The sequence below is a fragment of the Culex pipiens genome, chromosome 3 (genome assembly GCF_016801865.2).
Source record: "Culex pipiens pallens isolate TS chromosome 3, TS_CPP_V2, whole genome shotgun sequence".
NCBI lineage: Eukaryota > Metazoa > Arthropoda > Insecta > Diptera > Culicidae > Culex > Culex pipiens.
The window spans coordinates 22,240,166-22,260,195 of record NC_068939.1 but is presented as its reverse complement, the minus strand read 5'-3'; the positions used below and the strand labels follow the sequence as shown (position 1 = coordinate 22,260,195).

Below are 20,030 nucleotides of genomic sequence, written 5' to 3'. Positions count from 1 at the left end.
TTAAATGTATGATTTTTTTTAAAGTTTTGACATCTTTGGTTTTTTTTATTTTTTATTTCCAGATTGTTTTTTTTTATTTTTAAAATTGTTAAAAATGTTGAACCTCAAAATGTTTCTTTAAATATCGAGAATTTAAAAAAAATTTGATTGTCCAAAATCTTAAAAACAATAAAACTGCTTTATTTTTTTCGATTTTTACCGGTCGGGATTCGTAGTGAAGAAGATTTACTCTTTGAAGGGATCTGACTTTGCCGAGAAAGACAGGAACCGAAACCATCACTTTCCGCTTACAAGGTGAAACTTGTAACCTCACAACCTCGGTAACTCGGCATAAGATTTGTTTTGAATTTTTGTGATTTTTTTTTAAATGTTTATGTTTGTTGGATATTAGAATGATTAATTTTTTTTTATAAGTTATGTGTATTTTTAGTTTTTTTTTTTTAATGTATTCCTTTAGATTTTTTTTTTATTTTAAGCAAACACAAATGCCTTTCTATCCTTCTTTTTCGTAACGTAAACATTGACTGACGTGAGCAAAATAAACTGATTATTTAAACTTTGTCTTTGTCCCAATTTGTTTTGCTTTATTGCCAGAAACTTTAAATTTTGTAATTTACTTGATTTTTTTTTTTTGAACCGGGAAGACAAATGAATTTTCTCTTAATTGGGAACAAGTGTGCCACCGCGACAGTTTAGAAGTTTTCTAATTTTAAATATTCTATTTGTTTATGAATGTTCAGAATTTTTAGTAGGTATTTGGATTGATTGATTGATGATCTGATTTGACAACCTAAAACAAAAACAAACATTCTACAACGCACCTGTGTGTTAGCCAACTCGTCCAGCTCGTTCTGCAGTGCCTTGCGTTTGCCCTCCAGGTCGTCGATCTTCTCGTACGCCTCGTCCAGCTCGCGCGTCAGCGACAACACCTTCGTTTCCTTCTCGCGAGCTTCCCGCTCGGCCGCGTCCCGCTCCTGCGCGTTCTGCTCACTGACGGCCTTCTCCTCCGCCAGCACTTTGTCAAAGTTCTTCTGCTTCTTCTCCAGGTCCAACACCTTGGTGCGTTGCGTCTCCAGCTCGATCGTGGCGTCCTCCAGCTCGGACTGGATCTTCTTCTTGCTCTTGTCCAGCCGATCGTTGGCGGCCTGCAGCTCCTGGATCTGCCGCTGCAGCGTCTCCAGGTCCTTGTTCATCTTCTTCTTGGACTCCTCGAGCTCCTTGGCGAGGTCCGCTGCAAGTGAAAGAAAGAAAAAGCGTTACAATTTGTCATTAAACTCATCTTCGCACTCTTCTTACAGTCTTCCTCGGACCGCTTCTTCATGTCCTGGATGGTAAAGTTGAGTTCGGCCAGCTTCTTCTCGTAGTTCTTCTTCGCTTCCTCGTCCTCCTCGAGCTGCTCCTGCAAGGCTTCCTTTTCGCTCTCCAGTTGGCGCAGCTTCGAGCTCAGCGCCAGCTTCTGGCGCGTTTCCTCCTCCAGCAGCTGCTGCGACTCGGTCAGCTGGCTCTCCATGCTGCTGGCGCTCTTGATCGCCGCGGACGCCTTAAGTTCGGCCTCGTCCAGCTGCTGGGTGATGTTGTCGGTTTCTTGCTGCAGCTTCGTGACCTTGTCCTGCAGCTCCGAGCGGGCTCGCTCCACCTCGACCAGTTTAACCTAGGTGGGGTGGGGGGAAAAGAAACATGGATTAGTTTCCTTTGAATTAGGAATTCATTGCGGCGTCGGTTTACCAAATAGTACTCAACTTGATCCTGCGACGATGAGGTCGCAACGTAAAAATTAATAATAAAAATAGTGGCATGCAAGAAATGAAACGCGAAATTATAAGCGACAAACAAATTACCATAAAAAAAAGCTTCAACCAACCTGCAGTTCGGCGATCTGCGTTTCGGCCTGCTTGCGGCGGCGGTCGTTCTCCTGCCGCGACTGGTTCACGTTACGCAGCTCGGTCGCCAGGTCGGCGTTTTCCGCCTCGAGCGTCTGCTTCGCCTTCTCCAGCCCTCCCTTGACCTTCTTGAAGTTTTCGAGCTGCTCGTTGATGGAGGAGATTTCCTGCATGTGCTTGTGGCGCATCTCCTGCAGCGACGCCTCGTGGTTCGACGATTCGTCCTCGAGCGTCTTCTTGAGGGTGGCCACCTCCTGTTCGCGCTTCGAGCGCAGCTCCTGTTGGGCTGTGAAAAAAGATGGTTGGATTATCTGTTTCAGATAATATTATTTCAAATTCTCGACTTTTCCAAACTTTTCCAGAACCTCAAATAATTTCTTACCAGAATGATTCCTAAATTCTGAAATTCTGTAATTTTGAAATTCTGTAATTTTGAAATTCTGAAATTCCTAAATTCTGAAATTTAGAAATTTAGAAATTTTGAAATTCAGAAATTCAGAAATTCGGAAATTCAGAAATTCAGAAATTCAGAAATTCAGAAATTCAGAAATTCAGAAATTCTTAAATTCTTAAATTCTTAAATTCTTAAATTCTTAAATTCTTAAATTCTTAAATTCTTAAATTCTTAAATTCTTAAATTCTTAAATTCTTAAATTCTTAAATTCTTAAATTCTTAAATTCTTAAATTCTTAAATTCTTAAATTCTTAAATTCTTAAATTCTTAAATTCTTAAATTCTTAAATTCTTAAATTCTTAAATTCTTAAATTCTTAAATTCTTAATTTCTTAAATTCTTAAATTCTTAAATTCTTAAATTCTTAAATTCTTAAATTCTTAAATTCTTAAATTCTTAAATTCTTAAATTCTTAAATTCTTAAATTCTTAAATTCTTAAATTCTTAAATTCTTAAATTCTTAAATTCTTAAATTCTTAAATTCTTAAATTCTTAAATTCTTAAATTCTTAAATTCTTAAATTCTTAAATTCTTAAATTCTTAAATTCTTAAATTCTTAAATTCTTAAATTCTTAAATTCTTAAATTCTTAAATTCTTAAATTCTTAAATTCTTAAATTCTTAAATTCTTAAATTCTTAAATTCTTAAATTCTTAAATTCTTAAATTCTTAAATTCTTAAATTCTTAAATTCTTAAATTCTTAAATTCTTAAATTCTTAAATTCTTAAATTCTTAAATTCTTAAATTCTTAAATTCTTAAATTCTTAAATTCTTAAATTCTTAAATTCTTAAATTCTTAAATTCTTAAATTCTTAAATTCTTAAATTCTTAAATTCTTAAATTCTTAAATTCTTAAATTCTTAAATTCTTAAATTCTTAAATTCTTAAATTCTTAAATTCTTAAATTTTTAAATTCTTCAATTTTTTTAATTTTTTAATCCCTTATTTCCTTTTATTTTTTTATTTTGTCGCAATCTCAAATTACAAAAATCAGACATTTTTGGAGTCATATTTTAGGTTTGAAACCAATTTTGAGAAAGATTGGAGCTTAACTGGAATGGAAATTTTGATGAGGACTTCGGACAATAGAGTACGAAATGTTCTAAACTGATTGTTGAATTTTAAAGTTTAAATTTAATTGTTTTTTTTTTAATTTTTTAATTCCTCAAACTTTTGGAAATATACGCTAAAGTGATTTAGAATTTTTTAATCCAACATGGCGGCCAAAATGGCGGTGATCCAATATTGAAAAAAAAATCCATTTTGTAATTTAAAAGACAATCAACTATTCAAATCTGACTAAAATGGGGTCACAGAACTCGAATTTGATGTTAAAAGTAAGAATTAAAATATTGCGAAAACAATTTTTTTTGCTCGTGATTCGATTATCCGAAGTTCCATACAAACCTTCGGATAATCGAAACATCAGATAATCAAGGCTTCGGATAATCGAGTCTGGACTGTATTGATTTAATATAGGAAAATCAAAATTATTGTAGACAATTTCGAAGGTTATTTTGTATCTTTTTTCCTTCCCCTGCTTAATTTTTCTCCCGTGTACAAAGTAAACTCTAACACCGTTTGAATTAGTCAGCTGTTGAAAGGTACCCCATATCTCAGCTTAGGATAATTACTGCACTTATGTTTTTGCCAAAACAATCCAATAAATGAAATGAAATGAAATGAAAAAAATATTCTAGAGGCGGACAATGTTGTTCAAAGTATGTTTTCCGACTATCCCGTATTCCCGACTTGATTGGCCACCCTAAACACCCAAAGCAAACTTACCAGCGGTGGTGTCCAGCGAGTCGAGCAGCTCGTTCTTGAGCGCCTCCAGCTCCTCGTTCAAGTCGCGCTTCTGCTTCTCGGCCTTCGACCGAGCAAGCTTTTCCGCTTCCAGATCCTCCTGAATCTCAGCCAGCTGGGACTCCAGCTCGCGCTGAACCTTCTGCGCAGCGGCCTTCGCTGCAGATTCCTCGTCAATCCGCACCAACGTCTGCGCCAGTTCCTCCTCGCGCTTGATCAACTGCTGCTGCATCTCCTCGACCTGGATGCGACGCTCGTTGATTTGTTCCTTCAAGTCGGCGACTTCGGTTTCGATCTTCCGCTTGGAGCGGTCCGTTTCCTGTCGCTGCTGGTGGTCCTTGAGGAGGCGTTCTTCCAGTTCGGCGATGGTGGATTCATGCTTCGCCTTCAGTTTCGCGAGATGTTTGGCCTTCTCCTCCTCTTCGGCGAGAGTCTGGGACAGGTCGTTGGCACGTTCTTCGATGATTTTCTTCTCCTTGAGGAGCTTCTGGTTTTGGTCCTCGGTCAGCGCGACTTCCTCCTCCATCTTTTTCAGCTTGGCGTCCAGTTGGACCTTTTCGAGGTGGAGCTTTTGCCGAGCGGCTTCTTCCTCTTCAAGTTGTTCCTCCAGGTCTTGGATGTTAATCTGGAGCTTCTTTTTCTCGTTGGACAAGGCATTTACGCGTTCTTCTTCCTCTTCGATGCGCGCTTCCAGGTCTTGCATCAGCTCTTCCAACTCTTGCTTGCGAGCTGCGAGCCGGGCACGGCCTTCTTCCGCTTCGGCGCACAGTTCGATCTCGGCCTGGAGTTGCTCGGCAAGGTGGGTCTTTTCCTCGATGGCCTGCTGGAACTTTCGCTCGTATTCTTGCGAGTTCTTGGACAGATTGTCCAGCTTGTCGCGGATCTGGCGCAGTTCGTCCTCCTTTTGGACGAGCTTCTCCTCCTGCTTGGTCACTTCGAGCAGCGGTTTCACCTTGGTGTACAGTCTCCACCATTGCCAGTTGCGCAGTTTGAGGTAAGCGGCACAGTTTCGTTGGATGATTCGGATGGCGTTGAGCTGCTGAAGGCGCTTCTGGTAGTTGCGACGCGCGAGGAAACCCCGGCAGTACGCCTGGAAGTTGACGATCAGGTCGGTGATCTTGTAGTCACGCTCCTCCTCCAGATGGGCAAGCACTCCGGCACGGAAGAAGATCTTGGACTGTCCGATGCGGAACAGATTGTTGTCCAGCTCGAGGGCCTTGATCATCTGCTCGCAGGCACGCTTGCCGTCCATGAAGCCCTTCGGGATGACGTTCGGCGTGAGCAGTTCGTACCGCTGGCGGAACTCCTGGAAGGGAATTCGGTTCGGGAAGCCCTGGCGGCAGATACGGATACCCTCCAGGACACCGTTACACCGCAGCTGATCCAGAACCAACGGGGCGTCGATCTTGCCGGCGCGCTTCTCGTGATTCGGAATGATACAGCGCACAAAGTTGGGGTTCGTGTTGCGCAGGGTGTCCATCAGTTTGGCCAGTTGCTCCTTGTACAGATGGGACACCGTGCGGAACATACCCTTGCGGGTGCGGGCTCCAAACTGGGTGTCGGTAAGCGCCTGCTGGGCCATTCCCACGATTTCGGCGTCCTTCCAGATCTGGCAAACGAACGGATCCTGCGAGCCCTGCAGCAGCGAGACAATGTTCTCGTTCAACGGGTCCATGTTCTTCATCAACCACTTGGTGGCGGAATAGTCCACCTTGCCGGCGTAATGAACCACCGCGAAATCGGCCACGCCACGGAAGTCCGTCTTCATGAACTTGGGATGCATCGTGTGCGCCGTGGCCAGCTTCTCCACGAACGTCTTGTCGGTGGCCTTGGGGAACCAACATTCCTCGTCCAACAGTGCCATAATACCGCCCGGTTTATCAATCAGGTCAATCGTCGGCTGCAGATCCAACCCAAAGTCGATAAACTTCCACTCGATGCCTTCCCGCTGGTACTCTTCCTGCTCCAGGATGAACATCGTGTGGTTGAACAGCTGCTGCAGCTTCTCGTTCGTATAGTTGATGCACAACTGCTCGAACGAGTTCAGGTCGAAGATTTCGAAACCCGCCATATCGAGAATTCCAATAAACGAAGCTCCCTGCCGCTTTGTCCGGTCCAACGAGCGGTTGATCCGGTTAACCAACCACTTGAACATCTTCTCGTAACAGGCCTTCGCGATCGCTTCCACCGCAAACTCGACCTGCTCCTTGGTTTGTGCCTTGGTGACAAAATCCCGACCGACCTTGATCCGCGGCGTCAGGAACGCCTTGGTCATGTCCGTCACGCTCAGCCCCAGCAGGTGGGCGATCTTTTGTGCGACCGTGTTGTCCGGCAGCGTCGCCTGGTCCGAGCTGCGCTCCTGCTTGAACTTCATCGACCCGAACAGCAGCACCGCGCTCACGATGCGGAAGATCGAGTTGAAGTCGTCCTCGGTCATGCCCATGATGTTCATACTCTTGACCGTGGCCTGGTACTCGAACGCGTCGTCCACCCCCGCCACCGGCAGCGGCCCGTTCGACAGGAACGGGTACGTCTTCATGTCGTCCAGGATGAACTTTTCGCGCTGTTCCGGCGTCGCCCCCGCCAGCAGCTGGTAGAAAATGTGGAATGTACGCTCATCCTTGGCTTGTCGAATGGCACGGGACTTTTCCAGCAGGTACGTCTCGATGTTGGCACCGGAGATGTAGCCGGACGCGTCGAAATTTATCCGGATGAATTTGCCCTACAAACAATAAAACAAAAAATTCTGTAATTCAAAGAAAACTAGATTGTTGACATTGTCAGAAGGAAAATACTCACAAATCGTGACGAGTTGTCGTTTTTCACCGTTTTGGCGTTTCCGAAGGCCTCCAGGATGGGATTGGCTTGAAGCAGCTGCTGTTCCAGCTCGCCCTGTTGTGCGCGCGGAGTGAAGATTTGCAAAGTTAGATATTGTTTTTTGCGAAAAGGACGGTTTGAGCGATGGAGATTGCGATGTACAGAAATGCGGGGTGAGAGTTGTTGAAAAATGTGAGTTTATCGTTATTAGTCAAATAATTTCCATCAAAGTCATTCAAAGGTTACATTAAAACATGCAATTATGAGTTTAACATATACTTATTGAAAAAAATGTAAGTGGCAATCAACAGAAAAAAACATGCATTAGTATTACTTTCCTTCAATACGCGGGTTAGTTTCAGAGACAATGAACCAGAAGGCAAATCTCTTTTCTATAGATTCCTTCAATTTCCTCTCTATTTTGTTGTTTTGCATCGGAGCAAGAGTAAACGGGAGAAAACCAGGAAAATCGGGAGAAATGTTGAGGAAAGAGAGTTGGTCTCTTGCTCACTGTCTTGTCCGTGGTTTTCAAAAGGACGAAAGCCCCAGTTATAAACAACTCTTTATCAGCAATCAGTAATGTTGTCAATTTTTGAATATCCTAAACAAAAAATCATATTTTTTTTGTTTTAGATAAAAATGTAAAAAAGAGCCTCCCTGTGTTGACTTTTACGATTTTTTAATCTGAGATTTGAAATTAAAGTAAAAAGATCTGGAACACTCAAAAAAATCTTCTAATAGGGTCCTAAAGCCCTGTTTTTTTTTGTACAGCGGTGAAAAACACGATTAAAAAACATTACTGATTTTTTTTTTCATTTTAATATTGCAAAAAACAAATTGACAAGACAACATTTTTTCGATGGATCAACTATGGTCCCATTGGAACGAGCTGTCAAGTACAACCTTTTCTTTCAAGAAGGGCCGTGAATTATTTTTTTTTAAATTGATTAAAAACCCATTTTAAATTCTTTGCGGTCGTAAAAAAGGTCATTGTACTCAGAAAAATAATTTTCATAGTTGTGAACAATAATATCACAAATTTAAGCTTAATTTTAGGACCCGATTCCAACCACGAGGAAATAGAGTGATTAAATGTACGAAAACGCAGATATATTTATATATTATTTATAGTACAAAAAACGTAAACCATTCCAGTGTTATAAACAGAGTTAAAAAGTGCATTTTATTAACTTTTTCAACCAGGAAAGGATAAAAAGTGAACATTATCTATCTACTCCAAGAAGTAAATCAAATTAAATTGCTCTAGCCTACACATTTTGCATTGTAAAAATACATAATAAAAAACATTAACAACAGCCAATTCAGAAGGAAAAGAATACATTACCGATAGGGTTGAACCACTCTGTGTCGTTTGTCAAATTCGATGATTTTTTTTCATAGACGTGTGTGTGTTTTTTGATTTATTGTTGTTGTAATGACGATCGCAATAGCAATAGGTTAGTGTGGCACACGCAAATTTTGAAACAAGATTGCCGAAATCGTATTGGTGGTATTGGTGAAGCGCGCGCATCGCAGGCATCAGCAGCAGCAGCAGTAGTAGTATTGGTGTTAATCGTTAGGAGATAAATCGCGTGGACGGAGGCACACACACACAAACGGTACGAGATACGGGTCAAGATGCAAGATGGTAGTGGTGAACGATGGTGGCGCGCAATTGTTTTGAATTGTTTTTTTTTTGTGTGTATTGGTATGATCGATTTTTGTTTTTTTTTGTTTGCGAGATCGTAAGAAAAAACAAATGAAAGATGGAGATAAACGATGATTAGTGATACGGTTTTATTGTTGTTTTTTTTTCTAGATAAATACGAATGACTAGCGAAAGGTAGTTAAAACTCATACTTACGATGATCAGTGCCGGTGACGGTGCCTATTGGTATTGGTAGCATCGCAGGAAAGAGGTTTCATCAGGCCCATACACAATAGCATATTGCAAATTTATCAAAACGCATCGAACGGTTTCAACAAAATAGCAGACAACAACAGATGAGTTGGAAGTTGTGTGTTTTGGGTGCAGGAAGGATTTTTTTTATATATTAGCCAGGTGATGGTGGTGGTGGTGGTAGAGGTGCGGATCAGCGGTTATCGGGAAAATATGGAATAAAAAGAAAGAAAAAAACGAAGGGAAACAAACCCAAATTGAACAATTAGAAAAATATTATCTACAAAAATGCGTTTATACAATCATTTATTAGCAATAGAACAAGACATTAATAGAAACCACTTATCACAATATTTTACACTTGAAATTCATTAGCACTACTAAAAATCCTACCAAAAAAATTGGAACGTAGCATTTTCTCTCTTAGCAGTATTTTTTCTAACCTATTTTATTTTAATTTTTCCATTTTCGATTCGTCAACAACAGCTCAAACTTAAAAAAATGAATAATTATTTACACTTTTCTGTTTTGAACACCCATAGGAAATAAATGTTGCATAAAATGTCACCTAAGTCTAGTACATCAAATGGAAGTTTTTCTGCCAAAACAAGCACGAAAAAAGTATAACAATTTTGCCCGTGTGTAAATTGACAGCGATCTGCTGCCCTCACCAATACTCCTTTATTTTTGGTTGTTGTTTTTCATGAGCAATATCAATCAAAGTGCCATAAAATCAGATTTTGGTAAAGGACAACTATGTTGTCTGGTTTTACGCAGAAAATGCACTCAAAACTTGCAGATTTGTATTAAAATTTCATAGCCTCCCCAGTTGAGTTGATTTCAACCTCATAAAGTGTCAAATTTGTGGTACTACCAAAAGCCCACACGCCAACGCAACGCAAGCTCTGACACATTGTTCTGTCGTTAAGCTGTCACTCCCTGTGGTGGTGGGAGTGACACCTGGCGGCTACTGGCGAAACCGCGGAGAGAACAAGCACTAAAATGGCACTGCTGCCAAATCCGCCAAGTGCCATAATGTTTAGCACTTTATGCACCTTATCTCGTCGAGCAACATTTTTTTTCTCGTTTCGGCAATGCTATTTTTTTCGGGGACGTTTTAAGACAAAGTACCACAACTCAAAAAAAAAAAAAACAGCAACAACCGGTCTTCATCCGGACGAGGGCCAGGCGCTTATATAATTCATTCCATATCGGGAAAAATAGAATGTATTACACACACCCAATGCTGTTGTTGTTGATGTTGTTGTTGCGCCTTTTTCCTTTTATAGAATCTTGCAAAATTGGCGCTGTTGCTGCTGGGAGCCCCAACCAGTTCCAGTTGTAGTTTAGTGGGTCTCTCGGAGGTATTTCTCTTTGGAGATCTTCCACCTCGCAAGTACGCGAGTTCGGGGAGGACGCGAGGAAGGTTGCGGCTCTCTCTCTCTCGTTATTATTGATGCCGCGCCGCAAAGTATGATATTAATAACATGTGCCTTTGAGAACGCACACACTCATTAGGGCTCGGATGATTGGTGTTTAGGTCCTTAATGAATTATTGTAATTCGACTTCAAATAGGGGGGCCCCTAATCAGGGCGCGGTGATTGTTTAGGGAGGTGGTCTTTGGGCCTTCGGACTTGTAAGGAGTTGTCGTTACATTCCCAAACCAAATTTCAAACATAGCCTTGCAATACTTTTATTATTAGCCCATTAGAACTGCAGAAATGAATGGAAGTAATGTTCTCTAACTCGTAAAAATCACAACCAGTTCGTGTCAAGTGTTGAAACTGTTAAGTGGCCAAAGTACTATGCAGATTCTAGATACCAATTGCAGCATGTTGCTTCCCCCGTCCCGTCAAAGCTGTCATGTTTTCTGTCTCATTTTCATAACATTACGACGACTGAGATCTGGCAACCTTCGGCTGAGGTGTCGTTACTGACAAAAAAAAAAAGTTTCACAATCCACCTAAAGTTTTTTTTGAGCCTGCGTCGAATTTTTATGATGTTTCATTAAAAATATCTTATGACAATGTTGCAAAATAATAATAAAAAAAACTACAAGTTGCGATATCCTAAGGCAATGTTCCCAATTATAAAACTTTATATCTCTTCGAAGAAATATTTCCAACATAGATCCAATGATTTACAAAGAATGTCCTTTTGACCCACATTTACAACATCTGGCCTTGACGTGAGATGGAAATCAACGTAAGTCTCAATATATAATGACAGTGTGGCCAGATTATCCATGTATGTGTAATCGTCGGAAAGGTATTTTGAATAATTAATAAAATCTTTTAAAATAATTCATTACTGAAAATACACAAGAGATTATTTATGGAGTTTTTTTTAAGGTTCAATAAACCAAATTTTCATTTTTGATTTTTGGGTGTTTTTGAAACGGGCTTTAAAAAATTCAAGATATATTTTTCAAAAGGATCAGAAAATTTAAAATCACATAAAATTGCAAAAAATAATGCAATATTTATTTTACAACCAGGCCTTTTCACGCAGCTGGATTACTACTTTTTTAGCTGTGCAGATGCTTTAATTTACCTAAAAAACCGAGCCAGGGGGGGTCCCAAAAAAAAAAAGATTTTTCGAAATAGTAAATCTATGTCTTTTGAGCGAGTTCGGTGTACTCGGCAAAGTTGTAGGTAGTCAAGTTTTGAAGTATTGAAGAAGGTATTTTTTAATGATTTTAAAAATTATCTTTTAATCAAAAAAAAATCCTGAAGTCCACTTTTTTCATCTATCCGTTTTAGGGGACATAAAAAGCGCAAGTGTTGAGGCATAGAGAAATAAGGGCGACAATATCACCGCCAAGCTATGATTTTTTGAATCATTTGTTGAACAACATTTTCATTTGAATTTAACAAAAAAGGTTTTTTTTTATTTTTTAAATTAGTGCCAATTCGGAATATTTTTTTCAAAATTTCAGAAAATTTTCTAAAATTTCGACCTTGAAGATCCTTTGGTTGTTGAGACACATCGGATAAAAAAACAAAAAAAATGAAGTTTTCAAAGTCTCACCCCCTTCAAAGTACGGGAGCGAAAGACCCATAGGGTTGAAGTTCCCCTAATAAAATCAACCTAATCAATCTAATCGAAAACCGCAGTCGAAAAATTTGCTGGCTTAGATTTCTATTTTTTCCATTTTTTTTTTTCGATAAAACTTGGCAGCAACTCTTTTTGCCCGTACTTCTATAGACCAAAAATTGTTTTTGTTACCTTAAAACATAAAAATAATTAAAAAACACTATTTTTTTTTGTAAAAAAGTTGATATATAAATTGTAATAAAAAATCCGTTGATATTTTTTTTTCTAAATATTCCTCAAAAATACCTACAACGTTGCCGAAGATACCAAATCGATCAGAAAATCCCTTCAAAAATATTAATGCTAATGCTAATGGACTGGCGAATATTTTTTTTTTATTATAAAATTAGGTTTATTATTCTTTAGAACTAAACAAAATCCAGAGGCTTCAATAAAATTTCAAGACCATTATTTTCAAGTGATTTCAAACCCTTCTCTCACCCAGAAAGGTTAAAAAAGCGCGTAAACGATACCGCCCTTGCGTCCTCACCTCGCGCGTGCAAAGTTGGAAATCGTTAGGATCGGGAATAATTTATGAACATGTTAATTAATTAATAATTGATTCGGTAGTAATTGCCCGGTAATCGGGGGAAAACTGCCTGCCGTGCGACGACGGATTTGCCTGCCAACACACACACACAGACACACGCGCAAACACTTGCTCCGAGGGCTGACAAAGATTAAGTGTCACTTAAGGGGTGATACAGATCCAGTTTAGTTATTATTTTTTTGTTCTAGTAGAGCAACAGTTACTAAACAGCAGTCGCTGATCATGTGGCGTGGAAAGCCACTGTCGATGGGGATTAATCAATATTATCAATTTTTGCGGGGGATGGCAACACTTGACGTGTTTAGAGTACTTGAGGTCGCTAATTAGTTGATTAAAGCGTTGGTTTTCATTACGTTTTGTCTCGGTTGCTAATGATAGCTAGGCTCGAGCAGAGACAAGTGGTCGCCTTCGGGGGCTGCCTCATTGATTTGTTTGTTGTAGTTTAGGAGGGATTTGCATCTAATTTAACGCTAATTTGCAATTATAGTTTTTACGAATAGTGAAGAAAACGTTGCAGAAATAATATAATCGTCAAGTAACTAAGCTTGACAATCTTTCAATAAAGTTAACAATTTATTTAAATTTATTTGAATCTTTTCAAAAATTGCGTTTTGATTAGTCATAAAATCAGATAATCTGGCAACCTTTTCATGAGATGACGAAATTAAAGCAAATTTGATTGTTATTTTTTATTGACAAATTGATAAGATAATGCCTTAAGAGTTATAAATTGGATAAAAAAACACAATATTTCTGCTCTTTCTCAATCTGGTAAATACCAAGTAAGTGCTACAAAAGGCCGTGTAACTCTTTGGTTTTACCCATAATTAGCGTGAAATCTTAAGGGACCCACGGAGCCATCATCTGCCGCCATACAAGGCCTGTGCGCCCTGACCCTAATTTGCTGTGGGCTCGTGGTCGTGAAGATGACTCACACACGGATCGATCCCCGATATTGCATCACCACACCCCGACCCGGCAAGTTGAAGAGCAAGTGACATTACCAAAAGTGTGCTTTCAACGGGTTCGCACAATTAAGTGAATCTCATAATAAAAAAAAATGTCCGGTTTCGCGCTTTTAAAGAGGCTCTTTTTATGGTCATAAACGAAAGTGTGCCTGTAAACGTTGATTTGCACCGTGAAATATGATATTCCCTGCTGGGTCAAAAGGACCATTTTTTGGCGCGTAAATCAGACCGTCAGACCATAAATCGTTACCGTTCCAGTAAGATCACAAAAAAAACGTATCACAATACAACTATTTCTGGCAATTCAAGCAAGTGAAATAGTAAATTTGTATGCCCAGCACATTGATGATCGTGACCATAATTTCCTCGTTCAAGTAAGGAACCGCACTGAACAGAGCAGAAGGAAAGAAGCAAACACAAAAAAAAAAACCCGTACACAATTTATGGTCACTCAACTGTGTGAATGCACTTTCGGTCAATAATGGGAAACGCCCTTGGTTGCATTGCGAGTACGACTCGTTATCAGAGAGTAAGTATGATAGGCTAGACGGTATAAAGTAGCTAGAGCTCACATCAATCAACCCAAGATTTAAAGATGCTGTAGAGTTCAAATGATGGTTTTCATTTTAAAAAATCTTCTGCTTAAAATTTTAAAACTGCTCCATTGTAAAAAATAATTGGTGCGTTTGGGCTATTGCACTCGTCTTAATTAGTAATATTTTGTCTTAATTTGTGACAGTTAAAATTGATTATAATTTAAACTAAACTAAACCAAAACAACATGGCAAAAGCAAAGAAAATTCGGATAATCGAATCGAATGTTGTTTTATTTTGGGTCGTTGACCTAAATTAACATCCCCAAAGGAAGCGTTCTTTTATAACGTAACACAAAAATTTAGATTTTAGATTCCCCCCCCCCCCCACACCTCGCAACAAAATTTCCATAAAAATTTAAAAAAAAAATGTATGGAGCCCTCTTCTATTTCACTTCGGATAATCGAAACTTCGGATAATCACGAAAAAAAAATATTTTTTGTTTGCCTTATTTTTGATTGTCGAGCTTAAGTATGACCCCTAAACTACGCTAAAGTGATTAAGAATTTTTAAATCCAAGATGGCGGCCAAAATTGAGTGATGAAATGTAGGAAAAATGCATTTTGTGATTTAATAGGCAACTAACTATTCAAATCTGACTAAAATGGGGTCGCAGAACTCGAATTTGATGTTAAAAGCAAGAAATAAAAAAAAATGAAAAAAATATTTTTTGGTCTTGATTCGACTATTCGAAGTCCCATACAAACCTTAGGATAATCGAACTTCGGATAACCGAGGCTTCGGATATTCGAGTCTGGACTGTACAGGAAAGCTCCCAAAAATGCTCTTATGTGATCTGGAAATATGCAATCCAAGATGGCGGTCAATGAAAATGAAAAATTTGTGAAATTTTGTGCTCTTTTCAATAAAAATAATTTTGATATTTGAAATCAAGCCTAACACAATAAAATGTCAAATATAATTTTTTTTCAGCTTTTTCAAAAAGTAATCTATGATTATGAAATTTGTTTTTTTTTTTATAAAAAAGCAGAAAATCTGACAAAAAAAAAAATTCTTTTTTTACATTGAAAATCGGACCAGACCAGTGCATTGCCATATTTTAGCAACATCAACAAACATTTTGTTAATGTTCTTTTTGTTTGCAAATTAATTTAACATTAAGAATTAAAACACCAAACAACCTATTTTTTGTTGTTGAGAGATCAACACTTTTTGCCCTTTCAGAAATTTTCTCAAAAGATGGCATTTATGTTCCTTAAAACATATCTGGATTTTTGTTTTAAAAAGGTCAAAAAATCAAAATTTTGTTTTTTTTTTTTTGGGTGTTTTGAAACCGCCTTGAGTTAGGGTTATTCATTGTTTATCAATTGATTAGGACCTTTTTTAAGAAAGAAAAAACCAAGATATAAAAAAAAAAAACAAAGTGTTTTTTCAGAAATCCATATTTTGTGACAAAAAGTGATTATAAAAATAAGTAAAAAAAATCCGCGTGTGATTTTTTTCGGTGTGGTCCTTATCTTTAACTACAACTTTGCCGAAGACTCCAAATCGATCAAAAAAATCCATCAACAGGAACTGATTTTTTAATGAGAATGAAATGATATGGACACACTGATGATGCAAAAGGGCTTCTTTGTGCATAAGAAAAGCACCCAAAAAGTTTAAGCCAGCTAAAAAAACACAGAAAATAAAAATTAAAAAAAGGTTAATTATGAAGAGAATTGCTCGTAGGGAAGGGATTTTTTATTCGATTTGCTGTCTTCAGTAAAGTTGTAGGTTTTGATGTAGAAAATAAAAAATAAACTTTCTGAAAAAATTTATTTTAAATTAATTTATTTTGAAAGTAAAATTAAAAAAAAACCCGTATTTTTTATGTGTTTCAAAAGACATACAATTAGTATGGGTAAAAAAAATTGCTTCTTTTTTTGTAAAATCATAATTTACAAAAATGTTACAAAAAATCATTCATTCAAAAATTACACAAAATTCGCTAGAATAAGATATATTCTTCATTTGAAATATGATGGAACAAAATGATATTTTTCGTGTTTTTTCCCTATTTTTATATTTTAAATTAAGTTCAGCAACCGAATATTAATCAAATTTGAATGTTTTATTCCCTGTGAAATTACTAAATGAAATTTCAAATATTTAATCACCGAAATATTTCATTATGAATTCCCAAATTTAAGGTCATGAAAAAAAATCGTGAATCGATTATCCAAAGCTATTTTTTTTAGGACTTCGGATAAGCGAGTCAGGACTGTAAGACTTCATTTTTCAACTGAAGATGTCACGGCAGATATCAATAACATTTTTGATTTTTTTACTTTCAAATACCAATATTTTCAATATAAAAATCAATCCTTTTTTCTTAACGTGTAAGCGTGGATGTGAAAATTTTCAAAAGGGTTGTTAAAATTATAACTCAGACCGATAGTTGCAGAATGTATTATTAATGAACATTATTTAAATATTTCGTAGAGGTGCGAATATTAAAAGCTTGAGGATTTTTGTAAAATTGGTGATGTTCAAACAAACAAAACCTGATATTATGAAATCAACGAAATCTACGTTATTCTGAAGCTTGTGTCCAATTAAGATCTCTTATTTAAAAAATAAACATTGAAAGAACCAATCGGTCAAATGCTAGAGGCGCCATATCATTAATTGGAGATCGACATCCAACTATGGTTTGCGTGTTAATATTCTGATTTGAATCGATCATTTTTGTACATGATATAATTAAACCTTATTTTAGAACTGCTTGTCAGAATTAAAACTATATCTTAAGAAAGGCATCAGTCATGAGCAGGTGTACACGCAAGATTTTCAAGTGATCTACCAGATTGCAATTTCCCGTCCCACCAAGCTGACAAGTATTGAATTTCCCAATCGAGCGCTGCCTGATTGATGACGGTTCGTCATCATCTTAAACATTTCCCAAGCCCTGCCCCCCACCCCTACTTAACATGTTTTGCCACCTTTACGCTCATCCACACATCAGCCAAATGGATTGTTTATGTCTGTTTACGCGCGTTGTGGCGCAATCGGCGCAATTCGTGCTTAAATTGTGTCCTTATTTGATGAAGTGTTGCTGGGCTATTGAAAATGTTTTTTTTTTCGATCTCTCTCTCTCGGCTGATGGATGGTGAGATCCGCCACTTTTAATTACTCAATTTATGAACCGCTCCAAACAAGGAGGGAAGGGCCCTACCGCCGCCGGTTCCAAAACGGCCCGCGATGCGTGATTTATTAAGTATGTGGTGGCGCGGGGGTTCCTTCGGACACTCTAAATGGCCAGACGTCCGTCGTCGTTGCCCATGTCGTTGCCAAAAGAAGGCAATTTCATATCGGCGATTCATTGCATAAGGTTGACACATATTTTTGAGATTTTTATTTTATTTTTTCACTCCATAAAGTTTAGCTCTGAAAAAGTTAAATTACGTTCGACGTTCAATAAATTAACGTATTTCTTAAGGATGCCTTAATTTTGAGAAAATATTAAAAAAGTGATATCGCAGTTATCATTCACCGCCACAAACACAAGTTGGTGCAGATCTACGACATATGATATCCATAAATCTATGCGCAGAGTGTGGCTTACTCAATCAACTATGTCTCTCCAGCCAGTCAGTCTCAAACGGATGGTTGTTTTGATTTCACCTAGTAGTGGTGCACTTGGCAAATAAATGAATGGTTTGCCATGAAATGATTATTTTTATTGCGCGATTTCCAGCGAATCGCGATCAATATCGTACAACCACACACTACGTTAGACGGCAGAAATTGATACCCTGATGCTCTTTATCGTTGGAAGATACAGAAATGCCATTGAGTTAACGATTCGCGGAGAGTTCAATATAAATAACTGATTTTTAATTTAGAAAAATCACCTAAAGTATGATCTTTAACCCAATGCTTACAATACTGCTTGTGTGAGAGAAAATGATTCGTTCCAGCCTAGCTTATCCTAGCCCCTAGCACTAAGTCAAGCCCGAAGCACGACCGCATTCGTCATGATGACCGAAAAAAAAGCAAACCATTATCCAAACATGGTAAACCACGGATGGACGCAATCGGTTCTAAATGGCTGACGCGAGAGCTAATAAATCACCGTGAGAGAGCTCGCGGGCGCATTTGGAAAATGCTTTTCGACAGTACCTGTCAATTGAATTAACGCGCACGCCACCGTGGCGTCATTCGCGACGCGACCCCCTAAATGGACAATATATTTACAACGTCGAAAAATCTCCACCCCGAAAAAGGATTTAAACTGTGTACAACATTGTTGTTTCGAGCATGTTCTCCCTTGTTGTTAACCCTTAAGATTTCTTGGTGCGTAACGGAACCGGAAGGAAAGTATATTCTCCGTAAAACTTACCGCAACGGATCCCTTCGGTTTGGAGGCGGCCACGTACGCCAAATACTGTATCACCTTCTTTGTGTTCTCGGTCTTACCAGCACCCGACTCACCGGTACACAGGATAGACTGGTCTTCTCGATCTGGAAAGTGAGAGAAAAAAAAAATGAATTTAAATCTATAAATTTGCTTAAGGGTGCACAGCAACCAAGGAAGTTGTTGTCTTCTTATTTCAAAATTGACAAACTTACGGACCCAATCCTGCAATAATCTGATTTTAAAAATAGGCAAATTTTGTTGAAAATCGCTTAGTAGACAGTACTTTGAGGAATGAATAAAAAATTATATCGATAGTTCCCGTAGTTTCAAAAATACTAAAATATCTGTAACCAAAATCTTGGTGCAAAAGCTCTGGTTGATGTGCACCGTTAAAGATAGATCGCGCAGCTATAAATCATCGTCCACCCAGAATGACTAGTCAAAATTCGAAAACCCCACGAGAGTTGAGTGACAGATATTTATCCAACACCGGAGATGACCACGACGCAAACTATTTCTTCCCTCGTCTTGGCAGGGATTAGCGATGGAATTTCTCGACTGATGTCTTCCTCGCAGAACAGTGTAAAATCTGTGTCTTATTTGCTTTGCAAATTCCTGCTTGAGTGGCTTTCGCAGAATGACAGCTGGCCGAGGAAAGGTAAAGATTACATCAAGGTGGATAACTGGAGCGTTCCAAGATAATTTGTACGCAATGAAATAGTTCACCGTTTTCAAGTTTTTTTTTTTTTTTTTTTTTTTTTTTTTTTTTTTTTTTTTTTTTTTTTTTTTTTTTTTTTGGGAGGGTGGTCCAGCCGCGCAACTTGAATTGAATACAAGATTTAAAGTAACCTATCCGAAAGCTACTCTTATCTCAAATCCCCGACATTTTAATTAATAGCCAAAAAATCTAGAACGTTTCTTTTAAAACCTGGCTGGCTTCTTTAAAAAAAACAAAAAAATAGATTAACAGTTCATATTTTACAAGTCGTGAATTGAAAAAGAGACGACCATTTGATCGTCAGAATTCCAGTAGATCCTCGATTCGCAACAATGGTCGATACAATCATAATCCGACAACCGTTAGTTCAACAGATCAACGAATTTAGTCCGATATCATTTCACTATTGATTGATCGAGAATCTAAGGAAATTTTGACAAATCAGAATGGTTGTTATGCTACTTGAATGAAAATCACCGATTCTGATAGAATTACTAAATTCACTGTTACTAATTTTGTCCCTAAACAACTAAAGGCAAAGTATTAAAAGTTGATATTTATAGTTAAAATCCTAAATTCAACTAAAACTATTTTTTTTAAAAACCCGCATCCTAACCTGACACCCACATTAAGATAGGGAAAAATCACATATGTAGCGGTTCATTGTACAAATGTGATATTTCCACTATCTGAGAACCTCCTTGTCTCGATGAACCTAAAAGAAATTTCCGAAAAGCGAAGAAGATGTCCAACAATTTTCTTTTTAAGCAATGTTGATCGGACAACTAGTTGCCGCGATAAATAAAGTTTCCAAAAATTTTAGATTGGTGATTTTTTTTTTTTCATTGACAATCTAACTAGCCCTCGGAAACTGATGGTTCGTG

General features: G+C 38.0%; 1 protein-coding gene across 5 annotated transcripts in view; it reads right to left on the bottom strand.

Annotated features, from left to right (window-relative positions):
- LOC120425590 (myosin heavy chain, non-muscle) overlaps window positions 1-20,030 on the bottom strand; it is a 101,244-nt gene that overhangs the window by 8,044 nt on the left and 73,170 nt on the right. For 3 of the 5 annotated variants that reach the window (XR_005606554.2, XM_052711121.1, XM_039590169.2), the window contains 8 exons: window positions 18,411-18,532; window positions 8,821-8,844; window positions 8,302-8,319; window positions 6,939-7,031; window positions 4,122-6,861; window positions 1,862-2,166; window positions 1,297-1,651; window positions 822-1,231 (listed from right to left, as the gene is read on the bottom strand). Coding sequence is in view for 4 of the 5 variants with exons in the window: in XM_052711121.1 (XP_052567081.1) it covers window positions 822-1,231; window positions 1,297-1,651; window positions 1,862-2,166; window positions 4,122-6,861; window positions 6,939-7,031; window positions 8,302-8,319; window positions 8,821-8,844; window positions 18,411-18,532 (4,067 nt within the window). In the remaining variant the exon portion in view is untranslated. The remainder of the gene's footprint in view (window positions 1-821; window positions 1,232-1,296; window positions 1,652-1,861; window positions 2,167-4,121; window positions 6,862-6,938; window positions 7,032-8,301; window positions 8,320-8,820; window positions 8,845-18,410; window positions 18,533-20,030) is intronic. The other 2 variants (XM_039590170.2, XM_039590171.2) reach the window with 2 other exon arrangements.